Source organism: Sorex fumeus, unplaced genomic scaffold (assembly GCF_029834395.1).
Source record: "Sorex fumeus unplaced genomic scaffold, SorFum_2.1 ptg000128l, whole genome shotgun sequence".
In the NCBI taxonomy this organism is placed as follows: Eukaryota; Metazoa; Chordata; class Mammalia; order Eulipotyphla; family Soricidae; genus Sorex; species Sorex fumeus.
In genome coordinates this window covers 29563116-29581874 of record NW_026606185.1, presented here as the reverse complement: position 1 = coordinate 29581874, position 18759 = coordinate 29563116, and the positions used below count along the sequence as shown (strand labels likewise).

At 38.3% G+C, this 18759-nt stretch overlaps 1 protein-coding gene across 1 annotated transcript in view; it reads right to left on the bottom strand.

Moving 5' to 3' along the window:
• TAF4B (TATA-box binding protein associated factor 4b) overlaps positions 1 to 18759 on the bottom strand; it is a 121363-nt gene that overhangs the window by 52325 nt on the left and 50279 nt on the right. The window contains exon 10 of the mRNA XM_056137900.1: positions 1581 to 1750. Within this exon, the coding sequence (XP_055993875.1) occupies positions 1581 to 1750 (170 nt within the window). The remainder of the gene's footprint in view (positions 1 to 1580; positions 1751 to 18759) is intronic.

Below are 18759 nucleotides of genomic sequence, written 5' to 3'. Positions count from 1 at the left end.
ATTTATAGGACAAAGTTAATAAGAACACAAATCAAGTCTAGTGTTCAGGGAAGAAAATGGTAACTGCAGAAATTAGTGCCTTATTCTGTAATTTTAGTAATTAAAAAAATAGAAAATTACATTTTGCCCTGTTTGACACTGTTAGCAACTTATGACATTTATTTCAATGAATTCAGGTTGTGAGTCATTGCTAATGCCTCGTGTACAAGACACAACTACACTGTTTATCCATTATCAATCAATGCTTATTTTACACTAACTCATGTTCTAATAAACTCACCCAATAATTTAAAGTTGAAATGGGCTCAAAGCCTCATTATTTCACCCTTCCATTTTAATAACTCCTCTTTCCCTATAATCTTCTACACACAAAGCAAACTTTTCTTCCTTATCTTTATAAGGAAGAAAGTTTCAAGAAGACAACATAGAACACATACCCAAAGACAGAATTTACTTATAAATTAATTTTCATGTTATTATATCATAATCCACAACCACAGAAAAATCACCTCTATTAACAGAGAACTACATCTAAAAATAAAGGCCAAAAAAGGGAACAAAAATGAAAGGCAATTAGAAAGTCTAATTTGAATGTGCTTTTAATGGTATCACTGTATTTGTTTTCAACATTTATCCGAGCAAATTTTTAAATATAGGATTTTGAGCTCAACCGGAAACATACTTAGGGCCAGAGAGGTAATCCAGAGTTTAAGGCACTTCCCTTTTATGTGAATCCCTAGTTTGAATCTGTGACACCACATATTGTCGCCCAAACACAGCCAGGGTCACACTCCTGAATGCTGAATCAGGAATAAACCTTAAGCACCTCTGGGTATGGTATAAACACCACCCCACTCCACCACTGGAAAAAAAGAAACATACTAATATATTCAAGGGGTAATATGAGTATATCAAAAATTATCTTTAATTGAAAGTTAACTAAGGATGAAACTGGGAAACTGGTGTGGGAAATGTACACTGGTGGAGGGATGGGTGTTGGAACCTTGTATGACTGAAACCTAATCATTAACAGATTTGTCAGGGTCTATCTCACAGTGTTTCAATAACAAAATATTAAAAAAAATAAGCTCAAAATTTTTGGTGGGGGCGTGGGGAGGGGATGAACATACCTGGTGGTGCTCAGGAATCCCACCTAGCTCTGTGCTCAGGGGCCATGCCAGGCAGTGCTCAAGGGGAACATACATGGTACCAGAATTCAATTAGGGTTACAGCCATAGTCACATGCTAGGCAACTGCCTTTACCTTTGCATATCTCTTTGAACCAGTTTTTAAATTTATAACCTATCCAGGGATCAGTGATCAAATAGTCTAATGTTATTCCCTTAACTATAGTAAACCATTATTTAACAAAATACTAAAAAACGTATTTCCAATTTTAAATAAGTATTACTTCAATATAATTGATTAAAAGATCTAATGAGTGTTTATTATGTGATTTTATAGGAAATTTGTTATAATTTAATCTAGGATTTTAGTTTAAAAAGGGTGAAGGGATGAAAGAGTACAGCAGATAGGGCACTTTTCTTGCATACGGCCATGGTTCAATCCTCGGCACTTACCAATGTCTAAAATTCTCTTTTGTAGCGCTCCAATGAAAAGAAATGGTTCATCTTTACAAGACTGAACAAGTCTGCCAACCAATTCAGAGTTTGTTGCTAAGATGCAGGAATTTTCTTCATTGAGGTTTACACCTGCCATAGAAGTCACATCATTGATGTCATCTTCATCTCTAAAGAAAAAAAGAGGTCAAAGCTTTTTTGGTGGTAGTGGTATGTGTGAATGATTTAAAACAGTGAAGAGTCTTGATCTCTTATAACCAAAGACATTTCATTCAGCTAATCTAAGCTAAAGGAAAACTGAAGAATGACTTTTTTCCTTGTAACTTTTAAGGTTAACTGGTGTCAATAACTCTTGTACATTCAATACCTAAAAGAGAAATCAAAAGTAACTTTGTCTTCTACTGATCGTCTCTCCATTATAGTTTAGTAAATGAGATTTAACAAGCATTGTCTGGAAATCACACTAAATTATCCACAAATCCTCTGCAATGAAAATCAAAGAAACAGAAACAAAACTTCTTGTTTTGATCCAAAATTATAAAAAGTGCCTCAGATTTCCTAAAAGGTCCAGACCAACAGGAAGTCACCTGAAAAGAAATTTTCTGAACTAGTTATTCTAAAACTAAATAGTTAAAACTATCCTTCTCCCCGCCCCCACTGCTTCAAAATTTGGAATGCCCTATCTATATCAATTGAATTTATTAAACATTATGGAATAAGTGGATGCAAAGAGCTTATAAATAAAGTCCACATATATATGTGTGTATATACATAGGTATATGCATGTGTATATATATATATATAAACAAACATATGAAACTCAAAATATGGGGCTGAGGGGCTGGAGCAACAGCACAGTGCGTAGGGCGTTTGCCTTGCATGCGGCCAACCCGGGTTCAATTCCCAGCATCTCATATGGTCCCCAGGGGTAATTACCGCCAGGGGTAATTCCTGAACGCAGAACCAGGAGTAACCCCTGTGCATTGCCGAGTGTGACCCAAAAAGCAAAAAAAATATGGGGCTGAAGCAATAGTACTGTGGGTATAACATTTGCCTTGCACACAACCAATCTGGGTTCTATTCCCAGCATCCCATATGATGCCATTGTGTACCACCAGGAGTAACCCCTGAGCACCCTGGGTGTGACCCAAAAAGCAAAAAACAAAAACAAAACCCCTCAAAATATGTTTAAGTTCTTTACACTGCACCAACAATTAGAAAAGTCACATTAGTCAATATATTTGCTACATGGCTACAGCACCAAGAATAAATGTATATGCATAGAAAAACAAATATACTAAAGTTTCACCACATTCTTTGCTTTTTGATTTTTTGTTTGTTTTTTGGCCACAGCCGGCTCAGAATTTACTCCTGGCTCTGCACTCAGAAATCATCCCATCAGGCTCATGGGGTGTTAGGGAAGAAATCCAGGTCTGCCACGTACAAGGTAAGCGTCCTACCTGCATTAGCCCCTTCACAACTTTCTTATCACTCTGTTGTACAAGCATTTTATTGATCATAACTTATATACCAAATTTAAAACAATCTATACAAGCAAGATTATATTTTTAAAATGCTGTTTTTCATTATTTCATTGGCTGAATGATATTAATAATATCATGTGATCTCATTAATAGATTTAAATTATGAAACTTTTTTTGGGGCAAAAAAAACATTTGTGCCCAGAAAAGGGAAAGAAAGTATAATTGTCAAGTACTCAGGAAACTAAGGCCTCTGTTACTCAATTTTAAAATGTAGCACTTCAGCAATAAGAGAGGATAGGATCCATACTCAAGAATATATATAAGATGCAAATGAAATTAAAGTTCTACACACAGTTCAAAGAGAAGAGAAAATAAATGCTCTTAAAATCTGAAAAATATGCCCCAAAGCTCAACATTAAAAGATATGCTTCTCTTCTGCACCTCCAAAGAAACAGTGACCAAAATACAAAGACAGTCTACAGAATGGGAAAGGATATTCGCCGAATACACATCTGACAAGGGGTTGATATCCAGGATATACAAAATACTGATTAAACTCCACAAGAAGAAAACATCCAATCCCATCCAAAAATGGGGCAATGAAATGAACAGAAACTTTCTCAAAGAAGAAATCCGAATGGCAAAAAAGCACATGAGAAAATGCTCTACATCATTAATCATCAGAGAGATGCAGATCAAAACCACAATGAGATACCATCTCACACCTCAGAGACTGGCCCACATTCAAAAGAACAAAAGCAACCAATGCTGGCGTGGATGTGGCGAGAAAGGGACACTCTTTCACTGTTGGTGGGAATGTCCACTGGTTCAGCCCTTCTGGACAACAGTATGGACGATTCTCAAAAAATTAGAAATTGAGCTCCCATTTGACCCAGCAATACCACTCCTGGGAATATATCCCAGAGAAGCAAAAATGTATAGTCGAAGTGACATCTGCACTTGTTTGTTCATTGCAGCACTCTTTACAATAGCCAGAAACTGGAAGAAACCTGAATGCCCAAGAACAGATGACTGGTTAAAGAAACTTTGGTACATCTACACAATGGAGTACTATGTAGCTGTTAGAAAAGATGAAGTCATGAAATTTACATACAAGTGGTACAATATGGAAAGTATCATGCTAAGCGAAATGAGTCAGAAAGAGAGGGATAGACATAGAAAGATTGCATTCATCTGGGGGATATAAAGTAACAAAGTATGAGATTAATACCCAAGAATAGCTGAGATCAGCACCAGGAGGATTACTCCATAACTAAGAGGCCAGCCGGGTATCCTACAGGAAAGGGCAGTTCAGATAGAGAAGGGAGCACCAAATAAAGGATGTTTGGAGGATCCTCCCAGGAGGGGAGATGCATGTCGAAAGTAGACTATGGACTGAACATGTTTGCCACTCAATGCCTCTTTTGCAGACCACAACACCCAAACGGAGAGAGAGAACACAGGGGATTGTCCTGCCACAGAGGCAGGGGGGGATGGGGGGATGGGGGTGGGAGGGATATTATCCATGGTGGTGAAAAACGGGCACTGGTGGAGGGATGGTTATCTGATCATTGTATAATTGAAACCCAAGCACAAAAAAAATTGTAAATCTACAACTGTAAAAAAATAAAAAAAAAAAAGATAAGATCATATTTTTGTAGACCGGTTATATGCACTTCAAATAGTTTAACTCATTCTGTTACCTGTCAGTTAATTTTCTATGGTTCTACTGTCCCTTGTGGAATGCACATTATTAATGTTTCATACATAGAATCTGTCAATTCTCTGAGTAATGATGGGTAGTTTGTCCAGTCTTAAGATTTCCTTCCCCAAGTTTGTAAAATAATAAATAAATATGCAAAACCCAAAAAAAAAAAAAAAAGATATGCTTCTGCAAGGGGAAAAGGAAACAGTGAAAGAAAAAATTAATACTTCATGCCACCAAATAAAACATGCAACATAAAGACGTATAAAAATGGTGAGACTTCATTTGTACATCACAGAAGTATCGTCAGATGTCTTGGATGCTGAGACTCTAAAAATCAGTATGTCAAATACATAAATAAAGCAGTACTTCCAGATATAATTAAACACTTAGACATCTAAAGTGTATTCATGATAAGAAACTATTTAAACATAAAAATAAAACACACAAATTCCAAAATATTTTACATTTATTATTAATACGATAGCACAGCGGGTAGGGCGTTCGCCTTACACGCGGCCAACATGGCCGACCCGAGTTCGATTCCTCCGCCCCTCTCGGAGAGCCCGGCAAGCTACCGAGAGTATTCGATATGCCAGACACAGTAACAACAAAGTCTCCAATGGAGACGTTACTGGGCCCGCTCGAGCAAATCGATGATCAACGGGAGGGCTTTTACCTTTACCTTATTAATATCATAATTTTTCATATTTGGGCCACCCTCCGCCATGTTCAGGGCCTACTCTTAGCTCAACACTCAGGAACCACTTATCAGGAAACAGCCCTGGCAGGGGATGGGGGAAATATGTTGTGTCAGGGATCAAACCCAAGTCAGCCGCGTGCAAGGCAAGTAAGGGCCTTACCATTTGTACTATCACTTCGGCTCTTAGAAGTATTTTAAAAGACCTGGGGCCACAGAAGTAGTATAGTAGGTAAGGCATTTGTCCTACATTTCACTGGTCTGGATTCGATCCCCAGTATTCTATATAACCCCCAGAGCATCGCAGAAGTAATTCCAGAGTGCAGAGACAGGCATAAATGAGCATTGCCAGATATGGCCCGAAACCAAAAGAAAAAAAAAATCTGAATGAGATTTTTAAAAAGAAAAATAACAAGAGAATGTAAAGACAAGACACAAATTGGAAGAACTTTTGAACTATTTTGAACTATTTTGAATTATTGGTACAACAAATACCTGATAAAGGATTTGCACTGAAAATATGCAGCAATATCTTAAAACAGTAACAAAACCCAATTAAGAAAATGGGCCAATGATCTAATAGACACCACCAAAAAATACTTATGACCAAAAAACGCAGTGAAGGGGCTGGAGCAATAGCACAGCGGGTAGGGCGTTTGCCTTGCACGCAGCCGACCTGGGTTCAATTCCCAGTATCCCATATGGTCCCCCGAGCACCGCCAGGAGTAATTCCTGAGTGCATGAACCAGGAGTAACTCCTGTGCATTGCCAGGTGTGACCCAAAAAGAGAAAAAAAAAAACCGCAGTGAAAAAAATGTTCCACAGCTTAAATCACTAGGAACATGCAAATACTATGAGGTCACTACAAACTTATTAGGATAACATTCAAATTCTGAACACTAACAATAAATGTTGTCGAGGATGTAGACCAGTGAAATTTCATTCACTGCTAGTGGAAATGAAAAGTCATAAAACCACTTACAGAGTCTGGTAAATACTTACAAAATTAAATATATTCTTACAATGAAATCCAGCAATCACACTTCTTGGTACTTACCGAAAGGAGCTAAAAAGTTATGGGTTTTCTCATACAAAAATATGCATACAAATGCATAAAAATATGCATAAAACAGTTTCATTTGTATTTGTCAAAGCTAGAAACAAGCATGATGTACTTAAATAGGTGATCAGATAAATCAACTGTGACATATCAACAATGGAATATTATTGAGAACAGAAAAGAAGTAATCACATCATGAAAAGACATGATGGAATCTTAGATATATATTTTTAAGTAAAAGAAGCCATCTTGTTTTCTGTTATTTATATAAGTGTATATACATATGTATGTATATGTTCTCGACATACATATGTCGAAAACTCAACATGAGGAGCGACTTGGTGCCAGAACTGTGCAGGAGAAAAAGAGCAGTGTGGAACACCTTCAAGAGCATCGAAGACATTGTTAAGAGGACAAAAAACCTCTGGCTCCAGGCACATCTTTTCAACTCCACTGTTCTTCCTGCACTAACATATGCCTCAGAGACCTGGGCCCTACGAGAACAGGATGAGAACGCTATTTGGGTATCCCAAAGAGGAATTGGAAGAGCTATGCTTGGAATATCACATTTCACTCAAGCAAGAGAAGGAATTCGGAGTTCTAACCTCTGTTGACAATGCTGTCTTGTTTGCCAAGGCATCAAAAATCAGATGAGTCAGACACATAATACAATTTAGAGACACCGCTGGACTAAAGCTGTTATGGACTGAATTCCACAGGACGTCAAAAGGACACATGGCCGCCCACCTACAAGATGGTCAGACTTCTTCGTCAAAACCCTGAACAAATGGTTTGAGGCTCTTCGTGTTTCTGGAGCAAGCAGATGCCATTGGGCTACACTAGCACGCGAGAGGTACAGATGGAGATATTACTGGCACCCGCTCGAGCAAACAGAAGATCAATGGGATGACAAGTGATACAAGTGACACACATATATATATACACATACATATTTATAAAGGATTATATATTATATATAAAGGATTGAATTCAGGACTTCATACATGCAAGTTTATACTTTACCCCTGACCTACATCCCCAACAAAGAGGCAGTTTTAAAAGTATACACATTAATGAATTCAACTATAGGATATTCTGGAAAAGGCTAAACTAAAAAAAAAAAAAATTACAAACAGTGGTAGACAGTCGGAGAAATGAATAAACAGCACAGGGAATTTTATCATAGTGAAACTACTCTACAGTATAGGACAATATTAAAATGTTCGCAGAATGTATAAAATCAATAGTAAGATGCAATGTAAACTATCAACTGTAAGTGGTAATGCGTTCTTTAAAAAGTTGTGGGATACTGATAATAGGAGAGGCTATGTATCTGTGTGAACTGAAGAAATTCTTATACCTTCAGAACAATTTTGCTGTGAATCTAAAAAGTGTTAAAAAAGTCAACGACAAAAAAAAGATGAAGTATACATTAGTGAAAAATCAGTTCACTCTAAAAGAGAATCCTAAGCAGTTATATAACATCTTTGTGTTCTGGGTTTTATTTCTGCCATGCCTAGCAGTGCTTGGGGGTGGGAGAGAGTGAACCATGTGATGCCAGGAAATAAACCATGGACTCTGGCATGCAAAACATGGGCTCCAGTTCTTTGAGATAGCTGTCTAGCCCATAATTATCTTTGGAACTCAAAGTTTTGCTCCGCTGGAAGAAAAAGTATCTTGGATTATAAACCTTCTAAGGTATCTGTGAATCGCTCAAAACTTGTGGGGTCTTTGATCTTATACAGAATAATGGCAAAGTATACTGTAAAGTATGGGATGTTGGGACAATAGGATATGAAAAAATGCAAAAATACTTTACATCAAGAGAAAACACATACCTAGATACTTACATAGGCATAATATATCTCTGCAAAGAAAAAATATTAGATTTATTCTGCAAAGAGACGTGATAATTTTTTTTACTCCCACTTTTTGCAGTGTGAAGGTCTGAACTTAAAGACCTCACATTCTTTTATAACCTTTTGTAAGTAGCACAATCTTTTAAATGTTGTGCTACTACGCAGACTTTTCCAAGTAAAATAGTGATACCTAGCAATAAAAACATTGAGAGAAAACCCCTAAAAACTAGAGTTAGATATAATCATATCCTTCTCTTAAAACAAAATCATAATTTTAAAGTAATAGGACACCTGATGTTTACACATATTGTACACAAAGGGAATGTTTACAATCTCAGGTATATTAAGAGTACACAGGCCCTGTGAGTTTCAACACTGTTGAAATGTACACGATCCTTATTTATGTCGAACACAGTCAGAAAAGACCTATACCAGGTCTAATAACTAGCAGAGTACCAAGATAGACTTCATGAATGAAGAGACAGCCCCAAGATTTTTAGAATCTTCTTGCAGCCTTTCTCTGAAAATAAGTATGAACTGCCAGATAAAATTTGTTCTTGCCACCCTTCCCTCCTCCTATTTGGCCCCTAGCTGAATACAGCTCCCTCTAGTAGAGCTGCCAGTTGCTATGGTTACTGAGGGTAGCTGGAGTAGAGAAAGACACACACACACACACACACACACACACACACACACAGAGAGGAAAGGTGCCAAAATAAATAGCATACACATCACTTAAAACTTCCTCCAAGAAAAGAGGCCTGGGCCAGGGAAATGGCTCATGGGTCTGAGTTGTGTGTTTTGCATGAGGGAGGCCCGGTTCAATTTTGGGCACCACATGGTCCCCTAAGTATGACCAGGAGCAACCCCTGAGCACTGCACAGACAACACCACAAAGCGCCACTGGTTGTGCAAAGACAAGAATCTTTTAGCTGTATTAACAATAAGGCTAAAAGATTCACCACCATGCTGAGACCACTCTCCGCACATATGAAGGTACCGGCAGGGGAACAAAGGTCCCAGGGCTGAGATCTCCAAGCCTACTCGGATTGGGGCTGAGCATCCTCCACCCAGATCCTCCAAATTCCAGTAGGCGGGGATCACACCCACCAACTGGCCTCCTGGCGCTGTGTAATCCCATCAACGGCCAAGACTCAGAGACTATAAAACCCAGCTCCCGGAAGCGACATCTTATCATCTCATTCCTACTTTGGACAAACTGGCAAGCTACCGAATGTAACCTGCCCACACGGCAGAGTCTGGCAAACTCCCCGTGGCGTACCCAATATGCCAAATACCAGTAACAATGAAGGGTCTCGTTCTCCTAACTCTAAAAGAACCTTGAGTATGGCACTTTTTAAAAAATCTCAGGGCTAGTGGTCGTCGTGAACAATAAGGCTAATGTAGAATAAGGCAGTGATAAAGGTCTGGATATTGAATCATATTGGTGATTGTGATCTGTTACTATTTTTCATCCTTCTTAAATAAAATCATGCTCAGTGGTACTGAGGGTGGGGCAGGCCCACTTCCAGAGATGTTCTGTTGATGGTGTAGAACTGACAGTTTGTGGTGCCAGATCAAACTCAGAACCTTTTGTATGTGTCCACCCCTGCCCCCCCCCCCCACCAGCCCTTGTTCTAATTTTAAAACAGGATACAGTGAGACTCTTTGAACCACTTTTCAAATCTTCTGTTTTAGTAAAATGCCTTTTGATAAAGACACTGAAAAACAGTCTTCTTAATGATATACAAAAAGGAAATTTAGTAGAAAGACTTCCATGGGATATTATAGAGCACTCTAAAAAAATTAGAAAACTATTACACAACTATAATTAATGTCATACATTATGGAGCTTCTGAAGTGATAATCTTCTGAATCATATTCCTTCTGTTCAAAAAACATTCATGCTCCCAAGAACTCAACAAAATATTTAAGACTCTTTAGTTTATGACCTTACCATTTCATTCTTCCCTCTCCTTACACACTATCAATTAATTCCTACTGGTTCTGCCTTCTGCTCAAGCTATCCCCTTTCTATTTTAGTCTAATCTCCTCATAGTTTATTATTGTTCAACTGTCAAAGTTAAATCTATATGCAGTGCTATTTTAACAAATACTGATTTAAGATGTTTTCATGCCTTTAAAGCAGTGTTTCTGAAAATTGGGCAATATTGTTTCTTGGCATGCAGGCAATGAAATAATGGCAAAGGGGACCGAGAGTCCAAAGCAGCCTCAGGTGCAACTAAGAGGTATTTTTCTGTTTGCTTAAATAAGATAGGTATTTTTCAAGTGCTTGCTGAGTGTTTTCCTTTTTCCTTCCTGCAAAAGGGATTGTAACCAATTAATTTTAAGAACATCTGCTTTAAAGAATTTATCCAATTGCTACAATCTCATTTTTTGCACTTGTCCCTGGGCCCTACTTGGAGATACTCAGGGTGTTAAATGGACCATGGGATGCTAGGGATGAAGACTGGGCCTCTGTATGCAAAGCAGGTGCTCAGCTCATTGAGCCATCTCTCTATCTTCAACTCTTACAATTTCTAAACTTCTAAGAGGTCAATTTTGCCGTCCTTCACGCCCTACTGAGGCCACCAGTTGCCCCCCACGAGCGGCTCTCCGGCACGGCCACGGCCCCAGAAGCACAAGGACTTAATGCAGAAAACCAGCAGCTTGGAGCAGAAAAGCGAACAGACTATGCGTTAAACTGCGCCATCATGCCTGCCCGGAGGGGAAAGGGTGTTGCCCCATTCGCCCTCTCCTCTCTGGAAAGAAAGATGGCGACCGCATGGGAGCCTTGTGGACAGCAGGTATGAGCCGGGGGTCGGGGGCGACAAAAACCTCATGGGAAGGGGGGCGTTCTGGCCCGTCCTTCACGCCCTACCGAGGTCACCAGTTGCCCCCCACGAGTGGTTCTCCAGCACGGCCACAACTCCAGAGCACAGAAACCAATCTCTTAATTATCTGACTTTTAGTAGAAATACTTCCAGGGTTAATAAGTAAAATAGCAGAAATCCAAAATCAAAAGCTGGGTTCAACATTTAATTCTTGAACCCAGCTGTAGAAAGCAAATCATTTCACAACGCTTTTTCAGCATGTCTGATTGGGGGGGGGGGGGGTAAACTCTAAATAATAATGGTGCATCTTTTATCGAAACAATGAATCTAGTCAAAGTAGATAGTTAACTAGAACTCATCTGCCTCACAGGAATTGGGAGGGGTGGGAGGTGGAGTTCTATTGGGGTTCGTGGTAAAAAATAAGTATTGGTAAAGGGAAACGTGTTTGATATTTACATGACTGAGACCTAAACCTGAAAGCTCTGTAACTTTTCCCACAGTGATTCAATAAATAAATAAATTATTTAAAAAAAAAAAAGAGGTCAATTTTGTCTCTGTCATGGTAGGTCTTCGTCTTTTTACTCTAAATGTCAATGTATTTGCTTTAAACTCCAGCCAGGCTAACTTTCTTGATATTAATAATTTTCATCACCTATTACTCCTAGTAGTACAGCATATAAATAGTATTTAAGTAGTTGAGGAAATTCCTATTCTCAGAACTGTGCACTGCTTACTATATTAAATTGGGAAGAACAGTGAGTAAAAATTATAAAAGTTCTGAATCAAACTACCTATTAGCACTGTAGTACTGTCCTCCCGTGGTTCATCGATTTGCCCGAGTGGGCACCAATAACATCTCACAACAAATTGTGAGACTTGTTACTGTTTTTGGCATATCGAATACATCACAGGTAGCTTGCCAGGCTTTGCCGTGCAGGCAAGATACTCTCAGTAGCTTGCCGGGCTCTTCAAGAGGGGTGGATGAATCAAACCCGGGTTGGCCGCATGCAAGACAAATGCCCTACCTGCTGTACTATTGCTCCAGCCCTAAACTACCTACTTACTAGTATTAATTTATTCCCCTGACTTGCATCCTCAGTAAAACTGGGATAGAAAAATTTCCTACATCTTAAGACTAAATTTAGGTGCAATTCATATCACAGAAAATGTAATTGTCTTAATATATAATGAACTCCTATAAAGAAAAAAACAAGACCCCAAATAAAAATGGATAAAACATATGACTTCTTAATTAAGACAAAATGACTCAAAAAATCATATCCTTCTCATAAGTGAAATGTAAGATAAGAACTTTCATCTATTAAACTGGTGAAAATTTTTTAAAAATTAAGTAGACCATCTGAAATATAGTGTCTTATGCTTCCTGCTCATAATATACTTTGTTAACACAATCCCCATTTGACATTTCTAACCTTAAAATAAATAAAGTTCTTAAAATAAACATTGCTCTTCCTAGAAATTATGAGATTAGTTATTGTCTTAATTCAATTATAAAAAAACACCTAATTATCCATCATCATGCAACTGTTGAAAATACCAATCACAATGAGTGTGCTGATACAAATCTCCAATATGTACTAAATACTAAAACCCAATATATGTATATATTTGTATAAATATTGTTACCCCCCTCTTTACTGAAGATGCAAATGTAGAGACATTGCTTTTTTTTCAAAGTAGAAGAGCTGAGATTCCACAGTAGGCAGTTTAATTTCAAGTCTTCATTATTCTTATCTACTATTCTACTTCCCATTACAATACATTATATACTACCATCAATGTTACGAAGATTACAGAAAAATACAGAAGAAACTGCTAACAGTCATTAGATTTAGGCGAAGAAACTGTGTAACAAGAAGAGACAGAGAACTTATCTTGCCCTTTATTTTCCCACAACATATCCATTTGTACAAAATGTAATACCTAGTAAAAAAAATTTTTGTTCAAAATAATAAACAAAAATTACTTTAATATAATTAAGTTCTCTTATAATTATAACCAATCTCCAGTTAAACTAGTTTGCCGTCAGGGGTCAGAGAGATGGTACAGAAGTTAAAGCGCAGCCAAACCTACCATCTCCACTAAGTAAACTCAAACACCTTATTTCTTCTTCTTACCGTTTTCTTGTTTGATTGATTTTTTACCATACTGGGTTGTATTTAGGGCTTACTCCTGGCTCCCAATTAAGGGATCACTCCTACCAATGCTGGGGGACCATATGGGATGCTGGTGATTGGCAGTGTACAAGGAAAGTGCCCTCTCCAGCCCCTTTTATTTTTATTTATTTTTTAGCTTTTTGGGTCACACCTGGCGATGCACAGGGGTTACTCCTGGCTCGGCACTCAGGAGTTACTCCTGGCGGTGCTCAGAGGACCATATGGGATGCTGGGAATCGAACCCGGGTCGACCCTGTGCAAGGCAAACGCCCTACCCGCTGTGCTATCTCTCCAGCCCCTTTTAAGTTATTTTTCTCAAGGGAAATTCTCTTTCTTTTTACTGAATCCACTTGAGATAAACAGTTACAAAGTTGTTCTTAACTGAGTTTCAGTGGGTCAATACAATGTTCTAACACCCTCTCTTAGTGTACATTTCCCACCACCAATGTCCCCAGTTCTTCTCCAGTCCCCACCCCATCTCAGTCCCCCAGTTTACCTCCATGGCAAACACTTTTCTTCTCTTTTTTGTTCCCTCAAGGAAAATTCTATCTTCTTAGTTCAAATATTATATAGTATTTCTTAAACTTTAGTGACTCTTAAGAACTAAGAGTATATTTAAATTACTGATAGTTCAGAGGTTAAGGTACTTGCCTTGTATATGGCCAATAATCTTTCAATTCCCAGTACATGTAGTACCCTAAAAACCATGAAAAGTGGGGGCTAGAACAACAGTACAACAGATAAGGCATTTGTCTTGCACATGGCTGACCCAGGTTCGATCACTGGCTACACCCCATGGTCCTCCAAGTTCTGAAAGTAGTGTTCCTTAAGAGCAGTACCCAGAGTAAGCCCTGAGTACTGCTGGGTGTGGCCCCTAAACAAAGGAACCACAAGAAATGACCCCTGACCCTGAGCACAGAGCCAGGAGTAAGTCCTAAGTACCACAGGATATGGCCAAAAGCAAATAACAATTTTTTTTTCCTTTTTGGGTCACACCCGGCGAAGCACAAGAGTTATTCCTGGCTCATGCACTCAGGAATTACTCCTGGCAGTGCTCAGGGGACCATATGGGATGCTGGGAATTGAACCCGGCTCAGCTGAGTGTAAGGCAAATGTCCTTCTCGCTGTGCTATTGCTCCAGCCCTAGCAAATAACAATTTTTCTCTTCTGAAATCTCTCTCCTCCCAAGCCCTCTCTCTGTGTGTGTATCTCTGTCTCTGTCTCTCTCTTTCTCTCTCTCTCTCTCTCTCTGTCTCTCTCTCCCCACCTCCTGGTTTTGATATAGTTTTTACTGAAACTTATTTAGAAAAATTAGAAATATGTGATGGGAGAAAAACAGAAAAATTTGTATTTAAGAGAGAACACAGGCTTCTTCAGACTGGAAGGAGTCAAGCAAATAAACAGAGGCAAGTAAGCAAAATATGTTCAAAGGAGAACACGGGATTCAAGAGCGTGAAGAGACACTTCTCTATATAAGATATACTAACGGTGTACAAGCCCATGAAAAAGCTCAAACACTTAGGGAAATGCAAACCAAAACTACAATGAGATTATAATGCCTATGCCTAAGTAGAGATAAAAACTGATATAAAACACAAAAATATCTAACAAATTCCTAACACTAGAAGATTCTAGGTAATCAGTTGTTCTTTATTCTTTCAGGTAAAAATCATGTGTCATAAAAAGGTTGGTTAGTTAAAGTTACAAATAAAACACAAGTCTAGGGGCCTGAGAGAGAGAGTATAGCGGGTAAGGTGATTGCTGGGCACCACCATGGGTTTGATCCCTGGCATCCCATATGGTCCACAGAGGCCTGCAAGGATACTTGAGCACAGAGCATACCGAAGGGATGATTCCTAAGTGCAGAGCCAGGAGTAAGTCCTGCGCATCAGGGTGTGACCCAAAAACCAAAACAAACCAAAAAAACCACCCCAAAACAACCAACAAATACAACCATGACATCAGCAAATAGAAAAATCTAATGTAATTCCATTCCTTCTTCGACATATGAAATATTAACATATATTCAGGAACTGAGAAAAATGTGTTAATATTAATAACAAACAAAAACTGGGTAGGAGCCCGAGAGAGTGCAAGCAGTGGGCTTACAAAACACTGATGCACTATATACAGTGCCCCAAGCATTGCTCCGGAGCACAAAGGCAGGACTAATGCAGAAATGCCCAACATGTCTCCCACCCTCAAAAAGAAAAAAAAAAAAATTGGGCCAGGGAGACGGCACAAAGGGCTAAAGCACATGATTTGCATTTGATAGCCCCAGTTTTTATTCCCAGCATTGCATACATAGCTCCCAGAGAACCACCTAATAGGACCCAAAAACAAACAAACAAAAAAAAGGGCCAGAGCTATATAGCTCAACTGGCTAAAACATGCTTTGCCTAATTATAAACATTTTTAAAAACTGGGGACTTGGCTCAACTGGCTGAGCCAAGTTGCCTGGGACACTTGCTTTGTATGCAGGAGCCCCAGGTTTGATCCATATGGTCCCCTACTAAGCATTGCTAACAGCAACTCCCAGAGTTGGGAATAGCCAGTAAGCACCACAGCATATGCACCCCTCAAAAACAAAAATATATAAATAAATAAAAAACAAAAATAAAATAATAAACACTTAAAATTAACTTCTTGGCTTATTTTCATTTATTGGTGGGGATGAGGAGAAGAAATAAATTACAACAAGTATAATTTATTACCAAAAACTTGCCCCTGCTATTCTCTGTGCTAAGAGGTTGGCAATTCTGCACCTCAGCTTTTAACTATCTATACATATATGGTGAAAAGGACACCAGAGAGATAGTATAGTGGAAGTAAAGTGCTTGCCTTAAATACAGCTGGTCCAGATTCAATCCCAGGGCCTCCATACTAGCTCCCAGTTACTGCAAACAATACCCTCCCCCCCACCCCCAACAATCCTAGGAGTACCTCCGAATTCAGAACCAGAGGTAAGGCCTTACATGAGTATGTCAACAAAACCAATTAAAAATTTTTATTTCGAGAATTATTAGCTTATTTATGGTACCAGACTTTATAATTTCTAGATTCAAGTTATTTTGATGATATAAAGTATACTTATCTAAAAACAGTAATGTTGTAGTATGGCCTGAGTTTTCTTTTTTATTGGAAAACTCCTATTGATTATATTTAAGATAAATTTTAAAAGGATAAAGAGGGGGAAAAAAAAATCAGTTGCCTTTTCTTTATATCCTGCCTGTGAAGTCATACTTCCTCAATGCACTACTTACAATAATGGTTCAGTTTTCTGAAAATAAAAGAAATCCCCACAACTCAATATTTATGAAAGCAAAAATAGAAAAGAATTTAACATTAAAGTACTAAATTTAATAATAAAAAAGGAAGTGAAAAGTTATGATGAAAACTGTCCTGACCCCGTAAGTTCCTGCTTTAGATCACTATTTTTTTTTTTTTTTTGCTTTTAGGGTCATACCTGGCAATACAAGGGGTTACTCCTGGCTCTGCACTCAGGAATTACTCCTGGCGGTGCTCAGGGGACCATATGGGACACTGGGAATTGAACCCGGGTCAGCCGCGTGCAAGGCAAACACCCTACCCGCTGTACTATCGCTCCAGCCCCTTAGATCACATTTTGAGATATTTTGGTTTATGCATATAGTTTTAAACCAATAATGAACACCTGAAATACTACGAGTTTTTAAAAAATACAGATTTCATTCTGAATGAGCTTCACAATGAACAGTTTTAACAAGCTCCCTGAAAATTATTGATATTATACCAGAATTTATCTCAAAATTGCTTCAAAAGTATCTACAATAATATTTACATACTTTCAACAGATACTACTAAGAAATTTTTCTTATAAATCATATAATGCTAGCAATTAGCACTGTCTCTTGGCTTTGATCCTTCTTAAGGATTACCATGACATACAAGTAAGATACGCCCTATCTCTTTGTACATGGAATGATGCTATGACCTCTAACATCTCCCTTTCATAGTACAAACAGTACAAACATAATACAAACATTGTATAAGCACAAATAATTTTTCCAAAAGTGCACTTTATTGAGAAAAATCTGACAAAAATGAAGACTTCAGAATCTCATGTCTTCAAGTAATTTCCCTCTATAGTATTTAAGAATCTACCAAAAGTTAATATAAGGCAAGTTATCCTACACAACATTTTTGCTGAATTTAACTACAACTTATTTGGACACAGTGCCTATGGCTGCTTTCTCCCTCTTCCTGTTATCTTTCTAAGATGAAAGGTATTTCTGTCAATACAGATGTTTTCTTTCTTTTTAAAACTTCCTTGTCTGGGGCTGGAGCTATAGCACAGAGGGTAGAGTACGCAGCCGACCCGGGCTTGAGTCCCAGTATCCAATATGGTCCCCTGAGCACCACCAGGAGTAATTCCTGAGTGCAGAGCCAAGAGTAACCCCTGTACATTGCCGGGTGTGACCCAAAAAGCAAAAACAAACAATAAAAAGAAACTTGTCTGAAATGATTAATGTATATAGTATAGCGTATGTCATCTGAATATATATTAATAATTCACTTGTACATATAAGGGCAGATATAGATCTATAATAAAACATGGTTGGTGATAGTACTAGAATAGGTAAGGCGTTTGCCTTGCATATGGTCAACCCAAGTTCGATACCCAGCATCCCATATGATTCCCCAAGCACTGCCAGGAGTAATTCCTGAATGCAGAGCCAGGAATAAACCCTGAACAATGGTGAGAATGGGTCTCCCCCTCAAAAAAACCCAAAAAAATAAACAAACAAAAAAAAAACAACAAAAAAAACAAAGATCTATTCTAAAATAATAAAATCCATGATTATATCCATTTCACCTAGGGAATCCGATTCCTTGATAAGAAAGAATGGTTCTAAAAGTTGGCAGTCTATTCCTTTTTATATAGTATGTAAACTTATCATATATTATTTACCAAGTGTCTTAAATTTTTTTTGGGGGGTGAGAGAATCACACCTAGGAATGCTCAGGGCTTACTCCTGGCATTGTGTACAGGGATCATTCCTAGTGGGGCTCAGGACTACACACAACCAACCTAGGTTTGATCCCTGGCAACCCTATTCCCCAAGCCCTGCCAGGAGTCATCTGTGAGCACAAGCCAGGAATAAACCCTGAGCACTGCCAGGTGTGACCGCCAAACCAAAACAAAAAAATATATACGCTTTATTTTAGGGACAATTATACTAAAATGCAGTGGTACTATAGTATTTTTTACTTGTTCTAATATATGAACTCGGGTCGGCCATAAAACATGACTCTCTGGCACCCTCTGGTGTTTAAATTTTAAAAAAACTATACAGGTGTACTGAACAGAGAATAAGAAA